This window comes from Sinocyclocheilus rhinocerous, unplaced genomic scaffold (assembly GCF_001515625.1).
Source record: "Sinocyclocheilus rhinocerous isolate Xijiao unplaced genomic scaffold, SAMN03320098_v1.1 scaffold942, whole genome shotgun sequence".
Taxonomy (NCBI): Eukaryota; Metazoa; Chordata; class Actinopteri; order Cypriniformes; family Cyprinidae; genus Sinocyclocheilus; species Sinocyclocheilus rhinocerous.
The window spans coordinates 2,467,489-2,485,923 of NW_015627890.1; the positions used below are offsets into that span (position 1 = coordinate 2,467,489).

Sequence of the window (18,435 nt, forward strand, 5' to 3'; positions counted from 1 at the left end):
ATTAATTAAATGGCTGATCATTAATATATTACACATTTGTGTTAACAAATTAACATTGAATAATTATGCATAAAAATGCAAAAATGCAATTACATAAAACAGACACACACACGTATGAAACATATTATAATATATTTAAATTTATAATATAATATATACACTATAAATAAATAATTATTCATTCAAAACAATAAATTACCATAATTGCATATTTAGTCATTTTTGCGCGCGTGCACAAACACACATACCTCCTGGTATAGAAAAGAATCACCCCCTGTAAAATAATCACATTTTGTTGCTTTGCAGCCTGAAATGAAGAGAGTTTTTGTTTTATCCAGCTGTATTTACTCAGTGCAGCTTATAACACCAACATGTCAGAAACAAACAAAAAAACAGAATTACTAAATTGGAAAACGGAAGACTCAATCAGGTGTAGCTAATCATCTTCTTTCAGTCCTTGCTAGTCAAAAACTGTGTCTGTCTTCATTTCAGGCTGCAAAGTAACAAAATGTGATTATTTTAAATGGGACTGATTCTTTTCTATACCCACTGTATATATACACTGTACACACACAATTTAATGATAGCAATGACACCAGTTTTATTATTATTATTATTGAATAAATTCATTACACAATAAATGACCATAATCGCATATTGAGTTATTTTGCATAAACAGGGGTCTGATTTTATTTTTGGCTTATTTATAATTTTGCAATATGCATAAAGATTTAATGTACACACAAACACAATCAAATAAATTATTAATATTATAATTTATGTTTCTGTGTTTGCATGTTTATTTGTGCATATGTATGTGACTCTACCAAGTAAGTCTGTTTTATTGGGGAAAAAATTATATTATAAATATACTATATTTTTTTTTTTTTGGAGTCAGTAAAACAAACCTGGTTTTGACAAAAACAGACAAAATAGTGGTGAAGGCTATCTACAACATATTTTACTTAAGAATTACAGACAGTACCTAAGCCTTCATTTGTATATTTTTTATGTAATGTTTTCTTTTTTTCCTCCAAGTGCAGAATGAGGGACCTGCTGTTTCTCACTCAGAATACAGATAAGCTCGCTGTAGAATCACTCACTCTGTTTTCCTGCGTTATCTCCACATTCACTCTCACACACAAGGACGGATGTTTTATTCCCTGAAACTGCATCTCACTGAACAGAAACCAGAGGCGAACAGACACTGGGTCGTCCTCTCTCGTCGTGCTGTGATTATTGCACTTGGCAGACCGTTAAGTGGTTGTGCATTACCACCGTTCCCACTGTGTCTGCTTCTCCTGTGACACTGCACACAGTCTGTTTAGATCTGCAGAAATAGTTTCAAATAATGTCACAGGAATATACCAGGCTCAGTAGTTAAGCTAAATTGACAGCATAATGTTTTTAACCACAAAAATGTCTTTCAAAAAGCTAGAGTCTGGTTTACAGCAGTGTTATTTTAGTATTATTTACATAATTAAATATATTTTATGCTATTATGGTTTTTATTAATATTTTGAATTAGCTTTTATTTTTATGTTTTCAGTTTATTTTATTTTGTTTCGTATGTTATTGTTTTATATTTAGAATTTAAATGTTTAAATTTTAATTTATCATTATTTTTTAAATATTCCTAATTAGGTTTAGTTTATTTTTATTTCAGTTTAAATTTTATATTTATTTCCAGTTAATAATTTTAGTGCATGAACTTGAGCAAGATTTGTCATTTTTGTTCAGTTTCGTTTTTCATCTGATATTTAAAATGTAGTTTATTGTACTTTATTTAAATTAACAAATGTTTTTAATAGTTTTAGTTGATAATAACTCTGATTTACAGAGAGACATACAATATAGGTGAATGGAAGTTAGTGTTAAAATACAGTATTAGTAGTACAGCCACAAAATCGAAACAATATTCATGTTTTACTGTGAAATCACTTCATAACCTAAATTATATCCAATTTTACAACTTGACAAAAGGATGCCATAAACAAAACAATAAAGGTATGTTGAAATGATGAGAACGACTTTATGGCTCAAAAAATACCTACGTTTTAAATGCTTTTATAAAATTATAAACGGCACATTGCTGCTTTTGAATCCTTTAGAAATCAGCCCCATTCACTTCCACTTTAAATGCTTTACTGTAACCTCAATTTTTGTCCACTCTGGCAAAAGGGATGAGTGAAAATTAATCCATGGTTATCAACATTACAATTACAAAGAGTTTCCGGGAGGTGAAAAGGAGCTGGTGGTAGTAATGCACTTGGGTTTCTCTGAGGTGAGGTGATTTCTTTTCATTAGTTTCAGTCAGAGCAAGAAAATGTTTGTTTATCATGTGCATGGTATTAATTGTGTACTTTAATGCTTTGCTCCTGAGATTTACTACAAAATTGATCATTATATGTGACCCTGGACCACAAAACCAGTCTTAAGTCGCTGGGGTATATTTGTAGCAATAGCCAAAAATACATTGTATGGGTCAAAATTATCCATTTTCCAAAAATACGGTCATTAATCCATATGGAACAGAACCCAAACAGTAGCCATAAATGTTTCAAGAGAGCTTTTTTTTGTACTTGTCACTGCATGTATCACTTGCATCAAACCTTTTTTCAAACCATGGGTCAGCAGTTTGATCCATTATATGTTGCTTCATAAAAGCCTAAAAAATTGTTTTCCAACATGTTTTCAGCTTAGTTTTGTTTGTGATTTGAGGTAAATAATAGACTCTGATCTGAAACCCTGCTTGCAGCTACACTATCCGTTGTGGTGTTAGTTTTTAGGAAAAGAATAAATGCACTGGTACATTTTAAGACACTTCCAAATATAAGTTTTAAAGAAATTAATTGTAATTAATTTTATTCAGCATTGATGCATTAAATTGATCAGAGACAGTAAAGATGTATAATATTTCAGAAGATTTTTATTTCAAATAAATGCTGTACTTTTGAAGTTTAAAAAAAAAACATAAAAATATATTACAAAAATATTAGGCAGAGCAACATTGATAATAATCAGAAATGTTTCCTGAGCAGCAAATCTGCATATTAGAATGATTTCTGAAGGATCATGTGACACTGAAGACTGGAGTAATGATGCTGAAAATTCAGCTTTGATCACAGGAATAAATTACATTATAATAGAAAACTGTTTTATTAATATTTCACAATATGATTCGTTTACTGTATTTTTGATCAAATAAATGTAGCCTTGGTGAGAATAAGAGACACGTGCTTCTGCTGTGATATCATCTAGTTCAGATCCCCTTCAAGAACACTGACCATGAATCTGTTTAGTTGTTTTATGTGGGGTACTAGTTTTATCAGCTGTTGGTTTAGTGCTATGAAGATTTACTACACATGCTTCTTTATTTTTAATGCATGAACGTCATGAAAACAACCCAAAATCAAGAGGAAAATAATTTAAAAAATGTTTTGTATAAATTTTATAAAATAATGTCATGTTGTGTGTGTGTGTGTATATATATATTTTTATATATATATATTACATTTTATAATAATTTAAAGTTTATATATTTATAATATAATATTTATTTGATAAGTATTATTACCATTTTTGTTGTTGTTATATGTTTATATATATCCTTATTTTTTAGATTTGATAAATTTTTACATTTATTTTTTATGAATTTTGTAAAAAAAAATCTATTCTATATTCATACATTTGAGATTAAAAAAATATCGGTATCGGTTGATATTGGTCAATGCATTGGATTGTGTCATTTCCCCTATTTTTATTTTATTTATTAATTTTTGTTATTATTTTATTTTATTTATTTGTTTTTATTTTATTTTATTTGTTGTTTTTACATTTATTTTTATGATATGTCTTTGTTTCTTTTGTAGAAAAATGACTTGTATCTGTTTTTGACAGGGTTTGCATGATTCACTGTAATGTTGTTTCTGAAGATGCTTTTTAAATGGCAGCTTATGGATCCCATTTAAATCCAGGACCACATACTCATCAGTCTGTGCACCTGGCATCTTTACTTCAAATATTTTTGCTCTGTAAGATCAGTTTCAGTTCAGGGTTTTTTATATGCACCTATTCTACTCTCCAACAACTTTATAAAATTAAATAGGTTAAACGTGTTGTTTTGTGTCCACACTGGCAACATTTCTTTGCTTTGATGTTCGTCTTATCGAGGGCAGCTGAAGGATGATGCATTACTGTCAAACCATTGTTAGAGCGTTGTATGTGAATACACATTGATTTTTGTCTGTCTGACTATGTTGTTGTCGTCCCCTGACAGTTGCTAATTGCATTTTCATGCTCTATGAGTCACTCAGCAGTCGTTTACTGTGCTAGGTTAGAGACTGTGCTTATCGACAGTTAGCTCTAACTCAGCCAGAATGAGGAGAAACAGACAGGCTGCTGAAATAATGAATATTGAAACTAAAGGTTTGAGAGGTCACAAGGCATTCTGTTTATCTGCTTGAATAATTAAGAGACTTTATTGTTTTGTCATCATTGCTGATACTGTATTGTGTATTTCAGTATGATAGGAACTGTAATTCCATATAAACACAACAGCATCTTTAATTGTTTAACTTTTATTTATAATGCTGTTTTCTGGCATTTGTGTGAGTATGTGGTTTTGTTTGTTTATTTAATTTGTAAAACAAACGTGTTTGCATTGGAAGAGATGTAATACTCTGGCATATAACCAAAGCTGTGTTTGTTTGTTTAATCTGTTTTTATGTTGATCTTTTATGATATAAAAAAAAGTATATTCTATTTCATAAATTTGGGATTTAAAAAAAAAAAAGTGTATCGGTATCGGTTGATATTGGACAGTGTATTGGATTGTCATTTCTCCTATTTTTTTATTTAATAAGTATTTACATTTATTTTTATGATATTTGTAAATTAAATCGGTCTATTCTATTTCATAAATTTGGGATTTTACAAAATGTATGAGTATTGGTTGATATTGGAAAGTGCATTGGATTTTGTCATTTCCCCTATTTTATTATTATTATTATATATTTTTTTTATTCTATTTTATTAATTTGGAATTTTAAAAACGTGTCAGTATTGGTTGATATTGGACAATTTAATTTAATTATTTTATTTTATAATAATATTTTATTATTCATTTTATTATTATATTTATTCTCTTTTTTATCGTTGTTTTTACCTCCATTTACTGGCAGTAATAAAGCTTTATTGACACAATTAACAATTACAATTCTCAGAGCGTAAGCTTCAGTATTGGAAGTCATACAGAATTAATAAGGAGAAGGAAATGAAGGGAAAATTGAAAGACTATAAATTCCCTCTCTCTTTCTTTTACAGGACACAGAGATTGCTGCAGACTGCAACCATGTAAGTACTCAAAAAGGCCTGCCTTTAATAATAATCATCATCAGCGTGCTTCATCATCTTCACAGCTCCACACATCTTTTAAGGTGATGTTCTCTGTTTACAAGACCCTCTGTGCGCACTCCATTCTTTCAGATCGATTCTTTGTAGGTTTGCGAGAGAATGCATCAGTAGGATTTAGAGACCAGTAACATCAGCAATTAATTTGGAAAGAATAATGGCCTGATCACCATCTAATGATGGCTGCAGCCCGCAATTAATTTGGTGGGGTCCCAAGAGAGGTATCTGTTTCTGATCTCCTTCTCTAACATTCGTGGCTTTGATGTTCTCATTAAGGCCTCAGTGCGAGACCTGGTCCACAAATCAGAGACGAAGAAAATTTAGGCGTATGATTCAGGCCTGAGTCACCAATAATTATGATAAAGAAATTATTCTTGCTTTACTTGCTTACATTTATCAGCGCTTTTAATCAGTGTCACTGTTAATGTGCAATTATATTACAGAGAGGTTTTGAGCTGTGGAGCGTGATACAGGAACTACAAGGCCATTTACTTCAACTGACACCTATTTGTTTTGAAGAGAACGCTTCATTTTTCTCTCTGAAGTGAAATCAGTTGCTTTCTATTGAGCAGTTACTTCTTGCTCAAACCATAAAACGAACAAAGCATCTCTTCTTTTTAACTGCATTGCCAGGCTTGACCTTGGTAAACTCCACGACTCAACAAAACTAGAGGCTCTTTTGAAAGCACTGACTTGAAGGAATAGTTCACTTGAAAATTAAGATTGTCATTAATTATGTCATTCCAAACCTGTAAAACGTTTTTTTTTCAAAACACGAAAGGGAGAAATTGGGGACTAGACCGCTAATATTTTCAGTGCAGTTATAACCAATACGAACTGAAGCCTTCAAGCTTCAAAAAGTCATGCATATGCCTAGTGTGCTCTGTTTCAAGTCTTCTGAAGTCATACAATAGCTTTGTGTGAAAAATAGATTGAAATTTACGTCTTTATTTGCTGATAATCATTCCTTACTGTGAGTTGAAACAGTCTGATTCATAAATGAACCATTCATACCTGTGAACTGAATCAAAAGATTCATTGAAAAGATGAATGAATTCATAAACATCAAAGTCACAGTCATATTTCTAATAATGTTGCCTTTCTTTTTTCCAGCTGTTGTGGAACTACAAGTTGAATTTGACCACAGATCCGAAGTTTGAGTCCGTGGCGCTGGAAGTGTGTACGAGCACCATGTTAGAGGTCAGTTTCTGCTATTGTTTTGCTGAGTCAATTTACTTATGGTCCTTTGCCCTTCAATTCCCGAACAGTTCAAGCATGCGTTCAACTCGTGTGTACATAAATGTGTTGTGATTTCAGTTAGGGCGGCACAATATTTTAAAATACAGTTGAAATTGAGGTATGATTAGTGCTGTAATTCATTAAAGGGGTCATATGATGCGATTTAAATTTTGCTTCAATTCCCGAACAGTTCAAGCATGCGTTCAACTCGTGTGTACATAAATGTGTTGTGATTTCAGGTAGGGCGGCACAATATTTTAAAATACAGTTGAAATTGAGGTATGACTTAGTGCTGTAATTCATTAAAGGGGTCATATGATGCGATTTAAATTTTTCCTTTCTTACCTTAAACCGCATAAACACATTTCATTACACCAAATACACAAAATAATGTTTTTTTTAGCAACATCATATGACCCCTTTAAATATATGTGCTGCAGAATTCAGAGTGATTTCAGTTCATATTTTAGGTATTTATTTCAGCGATTCAAAGTAGCTTGGTTCATTTACTGTGAATTGACATACTGAAAGACTGTTATTGTGAGCCGTGCGTGTGTAAATGAAGACCGTGACGCACTTTGTTTTGAAATATACAGAGACAAAGATTGTACTTATATGGCAGCAAATAACCAAATTAAAAGCTTGATGGTTTAAACTATGCTTTAAACTTTTGGAAATTATTTTTATTAAATCTTTTTTTTTAATTATTACTATTTTCAAGTACCATAGTGTTATTACAATATATTTATTAGTTTACCGTTTTTACTTAATAATAATCAGCACAATAAAAAAATCATAATTATTATTTTATAGTCATAAACAGTCAAAAGCAATGGGAATGTGGGCAATGAAAACTTCAGTAGAATGAGAATTTTCTTTAAAACTCTGTTCACTTTATGGTTGCTAAAATAGGTTTGAGTTGGTTCTTGTACAGAGTATACCTAACTATGAACATTCACATTTTCCAAGTTTTTTCAAAATCTTTGAGCCCTAAAAAGAGGGTTCACACTCAGAATTCACACTTCAGAGTTTTTATTTCATGTTATTATTTTCTATACACACTCCCAAAAAATCCCCCCAGTCATTTTAGAATGATTAATTCAGATATATCTATTGGTGGAAATTCCTGTATTTTTTTTCATATTGCAATATATATTACAGAAAAAATGCCTTTCCCCCCCAATATCCTGCAGCCCTAATTTCAATGCAGATGAACCGACATCTACATTTGTAATGCAGTGTGATTTTATGTTTGACTGCACTCTGAGCTGCCATAATGTAATTCAAATGAATCTCAATAGACAAAAGTTTCCCACTAACCTCTTCACACACGTGTGTGTGTGTGTGTGTGTGTGTGTGTGTTTTGATGCACATTTGTGGTTGAATACACAATTTAATTACCATTAGTGAAATTGCCTTGATATTAAATAAGGAATGTAAATTCTTCAACTTCATGTCTGTAGCATTGATCCTTGACTGCTCCATCTCACGGTTAATGAAAGGAGCCTTAATCTGTTTCTCAGCTGAAGGAGTGTGCAGATGAGGAGCGGGGGAAAGGCTATCTGATGCCCTGCCTGGTGGACCACCGCGCCAACATCACAGAACGCCAGTGTCATCAGTACATCACCAAGATGACCAGCATCATCTTCAGCGACTATCGGCTCATCTGCGGCTTCATGGACAAATGCAGAGAAGACATCAACACCCTGCAGTGTGGAAGCATAGCTGTCGGAGAAAAAGTATGCTTGCTTTCCAATAATAGCTGTGAACACTTTGACTGCTTACCCACTTATAACCGCAAAGCGCTACCCAGGTGGGAGAGGGCAGAGTGTACAAATGCCTGTTCAACCATAAATTTGAGGAAGCAATGTCGGAAAAGGTGCGGCACATCTATAGTTACCAATACATGGAATTGAATACCACAGATTATGGGAAATAAACTGAAATTTAAGTTTTTTGTTTCTCAACCAAATCCGTGCAACAATATGTGCATAAAATGTCAGTGTGGGAGGAAAGTGTCTGAACCAAAGTCATAGTCTAGAGAGGAACCCACAGGAATGCTGGTGGTCAGTTTAGTGTATGTGTTTGTCCTGTCTGAGTGTCTGTGTACTTAATAAGCATCTCTGTCCACAGTGCAGAAACGCCCTGACCACTCGGCAAAAGCTCATTGCTCAAGATTATAAAGTCAGTTACTCCCTCGCGAAGGCCTGTAAGGCCGACCTACGCAAATACCGTTGTAACCCGGACACCAGCATGCCTCGCGCCCGAGAGGCCAGGCTCTCCTTCCTCCTCCTCTGCCTGGAGTCTGCTATTCACAGAGGTCTGTTAATATCATACTACAGTTGTAGTCTGATATTGGCCAATAATATCTTTTTATTTTTCAGTATTCTTTGATATTGGATATTTCATTGTGCGTGTTAATTTTTAATTCTAAACTCATTATTATCATTTATGTTATCATACAGTTATTATTAATTTTTACATTTAGATTAGTACCATATATACAATATATATATATATATATATATATATATAGTACCAAATATATATAAAAAAAAATTTATTTATTATAATTTTTCAGTATTGTTTGACAATGGATATTTAATTGTGCATATTTTTTATTCATATTATTATTATTATTCATGTTATTATCATATGATTATTATTCATATTTACATTTAGAATAATACAATATCGGTTATCCGCTAATATTAAAGATTTTATTTTTTGTTTTTCAGTATTGTTTGATATTGGATATTTCATTGTGCATGTTAATTTTTTATTTGATTTTGATTATTATTTATTATTATTCATGTTATTATCATATGATTATAATTCATATTTACATTTAGAATAGTACAATATCGGTTATGGGCCAATATTAAATATTTGTTTTGTTTTTTCAGTGTTTGGTATTGGATATTTAATTGTGCATTTTTTATTTTACTTTGATTATTACTAATTTATTATTATTCATATTATTATTATTGTCATATGATCACTGTTCATATTTTTACATTTAAATTAGTACCATATCGGTTATAGGCAAATACTAAAGATTTTATTTTTTATTTTTCAGTATTCAGTATTTGATATTGGGTTTTTAATTGTGTTATTTTGTCTTTGATTATTATTCATTATTATTATTATTACCATATGATTATTATTCATATTTACATTTAGACTAGTACCATATTAGTAGAAGAACTAAATTCACTTACAGTATTAAAACAATTGTTTAATTGTTATTGTACTTTTTTTTTTAATTAGACAAAATGGTATGGAAATTTAATAACAAAAATTAATAAATAATAATCAGCAGCATAGGCCAGGATATGAAACTATAAATTATAAATCTAAAGTAATTAAATATCTAGTGAATATTATACAAATACTTTTGAATTTTTTTTTTAACACGAAATGCAGTATACTGTATATTCTGTGCAGTAAATAACGCGCTGATGTTCTGTTCCAGCCATAGTCTTTGCTTTCATTCATGCATGTTCCCCTGTTCAGGGCTGTTTATTGATTTGCTGCAACCTAATAAGTTTGTTCATTGTTACGTTCCTTCCCGTGGGTTTTACTGCTGTCATCTCAGGCCGTACGGTGACCGGAGACTGTCAGGGTGAGATGCTGGACTACAGACACATGCTAATGGAGGATTTCTCTCTGAGCCCTGAGATTGTGTTGCATTGTCGAGGAGAGATCGAGGCGCACTGCTCAGGACTGCACCGCAAGGGACGAACCCTCCACTGCCTCATGAGAGTCACCCGCGGGGACAAGGGCACAGTGGACAGCCTCTGTCAGACAGCTGTAAGAACCGTTGGGATTGTGAGAAAGAGTATTGCATATTTAATTCGTTTGTACTTTTTAAAAATAAGTTTCATAGTTTAAATAAGTTTTTGTGCCACATTCATTTGATCAAAAATACAGTAAAAACAGTAATATTGTGAAATATTATTGCAATTTAAAATAACTGTTTTCTATTTTAATATATTTTAAAATGTAATTTATTTCTGTGATGCAAAGCTGAATTTTCAGCATCATTACTCCAGTCTTCAGTGTCACATGATCCTTCAGAAATCATTCAAATATGCTAAATTTGTTGCTCAAGAAACATTTATAATTATTATAAATATTGAAAACTGTTGTGCTGCTGTAATATGTGTCCTTGCTGAATAAAAATATTGATTTCTTTCAAATTTGACCCCAAACAAAATATTTCTGCTTTCTCAGAAATATTTTTTTAATCTGCTTATATGACATCCTTTTATATTGTGGCATAGAAACATTTTCAGCTGCGACTTATCTCCTGATAAAATTATGATTTGTCTCTTGTAGCTCCAGACTCTTATCCAGTCAGCAGACCCCGGCGCTGATTACCGGATTGACCGCGCTTTGAATGAAGCCTGTGAGTCTGTGATCCAGACGGCCTGCAAACACATCCGCAGCGGAGACCCTATGTGAGTCATGTCAATATAGTTTAAATACTTGCATGAAAGCTTCAGTCATCAATGTTTAAGACTCCAGGGGAAACTACTAAGCAGTAGATAACTGTAGTCTGTCACAGGATTTATTTGGGTTGAGATACCATTCCTGTAGAGATTAATCCTCTTGACCTAATGCTTTGTTTAAAGCATCGATACTGTCTTTCTCTCACAGGCACCATATAAAACTGCAGTGGATTTAGAGGAGAGAGTCAAATCCAATTAAGTGTGTGTGAGGTGTAAATGTGTCACTCTTTTTCTAAGAGGAAGAAAGATGAACAGACATTCAAGCTGAAGAATACAACTAACAAAACTTTTTTGTTTTTTATTTATTTATTATTTTCATTTCATTTATTTGGTTTTATGATATTTGAAAAAGTTTTATGAAATTCTGCTTTTTTCCTCTAAATTATTTAATTAAATTTATTAGGCTACGTCCACACGACGCCAGAGCTTTCCCTATCCGATCTTTTTTTTTCCCCTCGTCTCAAGAAATATCTGCGTCCACACGAAACCACAAAACCGACACAAAACGCTGTAGTATACATGCCAGACCAGTATGTGGCGCTGTAATTCTGCCACAGAGATACACTAAAAATGGAGAAGACGACTTGGACTATGCGCATAAACCTTGTGCGCGGTATACAAACGAACATGGAACAATACATTTATTAATCTGTGTTAATGTTAGTTAATAAAAAGACAATCGTTCAGTGTTTGTTCATGTTTTTGTTGCGGTTACGTGACGTAGCGGTGTCTGACTAGGGGCGAGACGTGGGCTGATGACGTCATAGTTTCAGAAAATATACGGATTCGCTGTCCACACGAAAACGCAAGGGTGGCGTTTTCAGATTTATCCGCTCTGGGACCCGGTTTCAAAAAATATCGGTTTCACTCTCCCAAAATGCCGGATCCGTGTGGACGAAAAGGCTAAACGATACAAAATGTATGTGTATACAGCTAAACGCGTCTCCGTGTGGACGGGGCCTTAGTTTTAATTTATTTTATAATATTTGTTAAAAAATTTATAAATAAGAAAAGGCATTTATTTATTTGTTTGTTTATTTATTTATTATATTTGTTAAATAATAATAATATACTATTATATACTATATACTACTAATAATATACTATTAAACTATTTATACTACTGTATACTATAAATAATAATAATCCATCTTTAAATGTGGGATTTAAAAAAAATTTGCTGTCAATATCGGAATGTATATTAGATTGTACATGCGAATTTCCCTTATTTTTTTCACTGAAATTACATTTGACTCCGTCTAACTCTTACTTACAGTGTATTTTTAAAACACTAATAATTTAATAATACTGTTAAATGTAGTCTTTCGCAAATCTCAAAACGAATATCCGTTTTTCATACTGTTCCTTATAACGTTGTAATGCCCAGATTCACTTGTCAGCTATTTTAGTTTTTAGTGTTTTATTTATTTCAACTAAAGAGTACAGAATTTTGGCCATAACATGAAAATAATAATTGGCTTAATTGGCATATTGACTATAATTGTATTATTAAAAAATAATAATAATAATAAAATCATGATATCACGTCCAAAAAGATATAGTGAGGTTTTTGCTTATTGATGCAGTTTAGAATGCAAAATAGAAAAGTGAATGAATGAATGAATAAATTAATTATTTAAATATATATGCATAAATGTACAATGCCATTAAAACACAAATTTGCCATTGCTTTTTGAAAAGATAATTCTTGCATTCATGTTATTTGGTGGATTAAATATTTAAAAAAAAAAACATGTATTTGTGTGTTTGTAGGATTCTGTCTTGTTTAATGGAGCACCTTTACACAGAGAAGATGGTTCAGGACTGTGAACACCGTCTTCTGGAGCTGCAGTACTTCATTTCAAGAGACTGGAAGTAATCAACCTAACCTTTCCATTTCCTTTTTCCTTACCTGACCTTACCTGATGACTCAGACAAAATAAGACCCTTGAAACCCCCTCTTATGCTTTCAAGTTGATGTTTTTGAGTGTGTTTGTGTAGTAAATAACGTTCGAATCCATTCAGTCAGTCGAGGTCGTCGTTTCTACGTGTTTAATAGCTCAGCACTCGTCTGCAGTTAGATTTGCGTGCGTGAAGCGACCTTCACTGTGTGTCTCTCTCATCTGTTCAGTTTGAAAAGGTTGCCCACACAGAGCCATTATAATAAAGCCCTTAGATGGTCATAACTTCATTCACAGCCCATTAGATTCAAGTGGCTTTTAATTAGAACAGTTTGAAGCAGCAATTTGGTTTGATGGTCCATTGTGACAGACTGCTGTGCGATGCTTTTTTTTGTTACAGCCCTACAGACTGTTATTCTCTTCTCTATTGTGGACAATTTTATGTATTTATTTATTATATGTAAACCTGTTTAGCATGCTGATTCGTGCAACTAACACTAAATGCGTTTAACAGATTTGTGTACATACACTACAGTTCAACACTTCGAGGTCGGTAAGATTTAAAAAAAATGTTTTTGACAGAAGTCTCTAATGCTCACCAAGGATTCTTTTATTTGACCAAAAATACAGTAAAAAAAATTGTATTGTGAAATATTATGACAATTGTGACCCTGGACCACAAAACCAGTCATAAGGGTACATTTTTCGATTTGAGAAATTTTTAAGATTTATACATCATCTGAAAGCTGAATATATAAGCTTTCCATTGATGTATGGTTTGTTAGGATAGGACAACATTTGTACAACCGAGATACAACTATTTGAAAATCTGGAATCTGAGGGTGCAAAAAAATCAAAATATTGAGAAAATCACCTTTAAAGTTGACCAAATTAAGTTCTTAGCAATGCATATTACTAATCAAAAATTAAGTTTTAATATATTTACAGTAGGAAATTTACAAAATATCTTCATGGAACATGATCTTTACTTAATATCCTAATGATTTTTGGCATAAAAGAAAAATGTATAATTTTGACCCATACAATGTATTTTTGGCTATTGCTAAAAATATACCCAAGCGACTTAAGACTGGTTTTGTGGTCCAGGGTCACAATTTTAAATACCAGTTTTCTATTTGAATATATTTTAAAATGTAATTTATTTCTGTGATGCAAAGCTGAATTTTCAGCATCATTACTCCAGTCTTCAGTGTCACATGATCCTTCAGAAATCATTCTAATATGCTGATTTGCTGCTTAAGAAACATTTATCATTATTATTACGAATGTTGAAAACAGTCGTGTTGCTTAATATTTTTGTTGAAACCAAAACATTTAAACCAAAAAATATTTTTTTGAATGATTATTTGATGAATTGTTCAAAAGAACAGCATTTATTTGTAAAATAAATCTTTTGTAACATTATAAATTTTTTTACTGTCACTTTTGATCAATTTAATGCTTATTTGCTGAATACAAACATTAATTTCTTTAAAAAAAAAACTCTATATAGTTATGATGAAGGATTGATTTCCAGTATAGACACAATTCTACTTTCTATTTTGCATCACAAGGTCAGAGGTTGAGGTTAAAATCCGGTTAGACATGTGACTCATTTTTGTCTCCTGTGTATATTTTCCTCCAGGCTTGATCCAATCTTATACCGTAAATGTCAGAACGACGCGTCCAGACTGTGTTACACACCGGGCTGGAATGAGAGCAGTGAGCTCATGCCTCCTGGTGCTGTGTTTTCCTGCCTGTACCGCCACGCTTACCGGACAGAAGAGCAGGGCAGACGGGTGAGAAGCACAAATTTTAATTTGTCACTTCTCATTAAGACACTGAAGAGACCATCAGCATGAAGTTTGGTCCACTTTACAGTTTATTCTGACTAGGAACTACCCACTTAGATGGGTGTATAGAAAAGTCAACTGTTTGATCACTTTATATGAGACAACAAGCATGTCGAATGGAGAGCATGTGAATTTAGATCAAGCCATTGAATTTGTATGTCAAAATAGACGATTGGACTGATATTCTGTCAAAATATTCAATAGTAATGTGGAAAAAATTCTTCCAATGTGCAGCTCACCAGGGACTGTAAGGTGGAAGTCCAGAGAATTCTTCACCAGAGAGCTCTGGATGTGAAGTTGGACCCTGAGCTCCAGAAACGCTGCATGACTGACCTGGGCAAATGGTGCAGTGAGAAGACAGACACCGGACAGGTAAAAAATGAGTTTTGGGTTGAAACTCCTCAGTATTGCAGGAGTGTCAGTACATGAGGAACATTTCTAGGTCAGGGATTCAGAGTTTTTGTCTGCCTCAGGAGCTGGAGTGTCTTCAGGACCATCTTGAGGAGCTGGTGTCAAACTGCAGAGACGTGGTGGGCAACCTGACAGAACTGGAATCTGAGGTTTGTTTCCTATTCCACACCACAGCGTGTACATGAAAACATAAAGGATGAGGGCGTAAAAGAAGATAGGATCTTCTGTACCGTTTTATTTCTGTTATAGTTACTGTTTTGTTGTACTGTTTGCTGTTTATATATATTAACTTTGAAAAGTTTGGGGTCAGTAAGTAATTTTTTTAATACTTTTATTCAGCAAGGATGCATTAAACATTGATCAACAGTGACAGTAAAGACACTTACTGTATGTTACAAATTTCAATTTCAAGTAAATGCTGTTCTTTTGAAATTTATATTCATCAAAGAATCCTGAAAAAAATTTATCAAACATGAATTTGTTTTCCAAATTGATAATAGTAAATGTTTAGAATTAGAATGATTTCTGAAGGATCATGTGACACAAGAGACTGGGGTAATGGCTGCTGAAAATTCAGCTTTGCATCACAGGAATAAATTACATTTTTAATTACAGTAGAATAGAAAACAGTTCTTTTAAATTGTAATAATATTTCACAATATTTGTCTTTTTACTGTATTTTTGACTGAATAATGCAGCCTTGTTGAGCATAAGAGACTAATACTGTATTTATCTATATATATGTAAATGACTTTTTTTTCTTTCAGGAAATAGAGAAACAGAGAATGTGGTGATCACTCTTATTTGTAACTTAACTGTGTGTGAATGGAAGTGTATTTGGCAGTCTAAAACAAGACTGACAACCATATTCTGCTGCTGTGTGAATGTAGCCTATGTAGAATTAAATTATTTAAATATTTTAGGTTGGGGCAAAAAAATCCAGTCAAACTAAAGTGCTGAGTGCCAAATATGCACTCCTTAGTGAGGTGATCAAATAAATGCAGCCTTGGTGAGCAGAAGAGACTTCCTTAAATATATTAAAAGATCTTACATTTAAGATCTTAAGATTAAAATATCTTATATTTAAATATATAGAATTTTTGAATTTAGGGATTTTTTGGGAGAAATGATCTTGATTTATGGTCATTCTGTTGTGTTCACAGGACATTCAGATTGAAGCCCTGCTGATCCGAGCCTGTGAACCGGTCATCCAGAGCCACTGCCACGTTAGTACTGGCAACACACACATCGAATTATTCCCTTTATTTTTTTTTTAAACTCTGAATTCCTTATGTGGGTCTCTTTCCTCCCAGGATGTAGCTGATAATCAGATAGACACAGGGAATCTTCTGGAATGCCTGGTGCAGAACAAACATCAGAGGGAAATGAATGATAAATGTGCTGTGGGCGTCACTCATTTCCAACTGGTAAGCCAGTCACATTGTTAAATTTAACTGATGACAAGTAAAAGTTTTCCCAAATGTCATGCTGTCCCAGCAGAGAGCGTACTGAATGGTTTTGGGTTGGTTTGGGGTATTGATGGATATGTTGACCATGCTAATTATCGGCTGATATTGTGAAAATCAGATGCTACTATGATTGTTATTATAGTTAAATAAAACGAATACTGAGACTTTTCAGACGCGCACTCCAACTCTGCCTCAGCATCAGGCGCTACTCAAACAAGCGCGGAAAAGCTACAGGTGATGAGGGAGCTTGAGTAGAACAACAGTGAACTGCGGTCAGATGAGATGTTGTCAGGCCATATGTCAGTAAAAACTCATTTTTCTGTCCTGTCAGCTGTTATACTGTCATCGTAGCACGTGCTGTTCAATTGCACACACAAATGCAGTGGCGCGCACTGTACACAATTTCATATTATAGCGCAAATGAAAATGCGAGCATGCAATGTTGTGGTTATGTCGTCAGTTAAGTCATAAAGTTACCAAAAAGGTTAAAGCTGCCTTAAAACTGTGCATGTATGTAAGTATTTGTTATATATGAGTCGGATTTAAGAACATGTCTCTGAAATACAGTGGTTTTCAAAACTGTCCTGGAGCAGCAGCACTGTCTCCCTCATCTAACACACCTGATTCAACTCTCCAGCTCATTAGCAGAGAAAAGATAAAGAGTTGTGAGAAAATACGATGTGTGGCAGATCATGTTCAGCAGTGGCAGCTCTTGAAGCAGCCATAATAACCTAATAACCCAGCTGCTGTGATGTCTGTTCATCAAAGAACAAAAGAAAAAAGAGCAAATCAATCACTTTTGTAGCTTTAAGGAGTCGTCTATATTTAAAGGGGTCATATGATGCGATTTCAATTTTTCCTTTCTCTTTGGAGTGTTACAAGCTCTTGGTGCATAAAGAAGATCTGTCAAGTTGCAAAGACTAAAGTCTCAAATCCAAAGAGATATTCTTTATAAAAGTTAAGAGTCAGCCACGCCTACCATGTAGTGTTTGATAACTTAATTCAATTTCTGTATATTTTCTACTTGCTGAAGGACACAGGTAAGTATGACATTTATTATAATGAGTTTATGTGAAGATTGTTTAAGTTAATTTAAATTAGAAGTTGTATTTCCTAGAGGCATCAGTAGTATTGGTATCATTGATACTTGCCCTTTAGTCATAAAAAAAGATGCCATTAAATAAATATTAAAAATATACTGTCTTTTTGTTGTTTCTACATTAATTTGAAGATTGAATGTGAAATTATTGCAATACAAAAGTATATTTAAAAACTTAATTTGCAATTAATAGTTACTTTTTTTTATTCGATTGACTGCACTAGATTAAATATATTATTAAAAACTGTAGTAGTATGTCAATGATACTAAAATAACACTAAATTGCATTATATATTATATAAATTGAATTATTTTATATGTACTATCCAACAGTTCATGTACGCTTTGAGATATGGGATGTATTTTTTTATGTCAAGTGTATTTTTACTTGTCTACCCTTCAGGTTCAGATGAAGGACTTCCGCTTCTCCTACAAGTTCAAAATGGCCTGTAAAGAGGACGTACTCAAACTCTGTCCCAACATTAAGAAGAAGTGAGCAGCTGTTTCTTTAGGCTTTGCAACGTTCTGCATAAACTT

The 18,435-nt window shown here is 32.9% G+C and overlaps 2 protein-coding genes across 3 annotated transcripts in view; both read left to right on the forward strand.

Moving 5' to 3' along the window:
• LOC107736071 (Golgi apparatus protein 1-like) overlaps window positions 1-8,505 on the forward strand; it is a 17,439-nt gene extending 8,934 nt beyond the window's left edge. The window contains exons 2-5 of the mRNA XM_016547578.1: window positions 5,326-5,355; window positions 6,526-6,612; window positions 8,175-8,390; window positions 8,455-8,505. Of these exons, the coding sequence (XP_016403064.1) occupies window positions 5,326-5,355; window positions 6,526-6,612; window positions 8,175-8,390; window positions 8,455-8,505 (384 nt within the window). The remainder of the gene's footprint in view (window positions 1-5,325; window positions 5,356-6,525; window positions 6,613-8,174; window positions 8,391-8,454) is intronic.
• Window positions 8,457-18,435, forward strand: part of LOC107735373 (Golgi apparatus protein 1-like) — a 19,676-nt gene continuing 9,697 nt past the window's right edge. For both annotated transcript variants that reach the window (XM_016547077.1, XM_016547084.1), the window contains exons 1-11: window positions 8,457-8,530; window positions 8,785-8,971; window positions 10,250-10,464; window positions 10,993-11,114; window positions 12,939-13,040; window positions 14,712-14,865; window positions 15,154-15,291; window positions 15,393-15,479; window positions 16,494-16,556; window positions 16,644-16,757; window positions 18,302-18,390. In XM_016547077.1, the coding sequence (XP_016402563.1) occupies window positions 8,519-8,530; window positions 8,785-8,971; window positions 10,250-10,464; window positions 10,993-11,114; window positions 12,939-13,040; window positions 14,712-14,865; window positions 15,154-15,291; window positions 15,393-15,479; window positions 16,494-16,556; window positions 16,644-16,757; window positions 18,302-18,390 (1,283 nt within the window). In that variant the 5' untranslated portion in view covers window positions 8,457-8,518. The remainder of the gene's footprint in view (window positions 8,531-8,784; window positions 8,972-10,249; window positions 10,465-10,992; window positions 11,115-12,938; window positions 13,041-14,711; window positions 14,866-15,153; window positions 15,292-15,392; window positions 15,480-16,493; window positions 16,557-16,643; window positions 16,758-18,301; window positions 18,391-18,435) is intronic.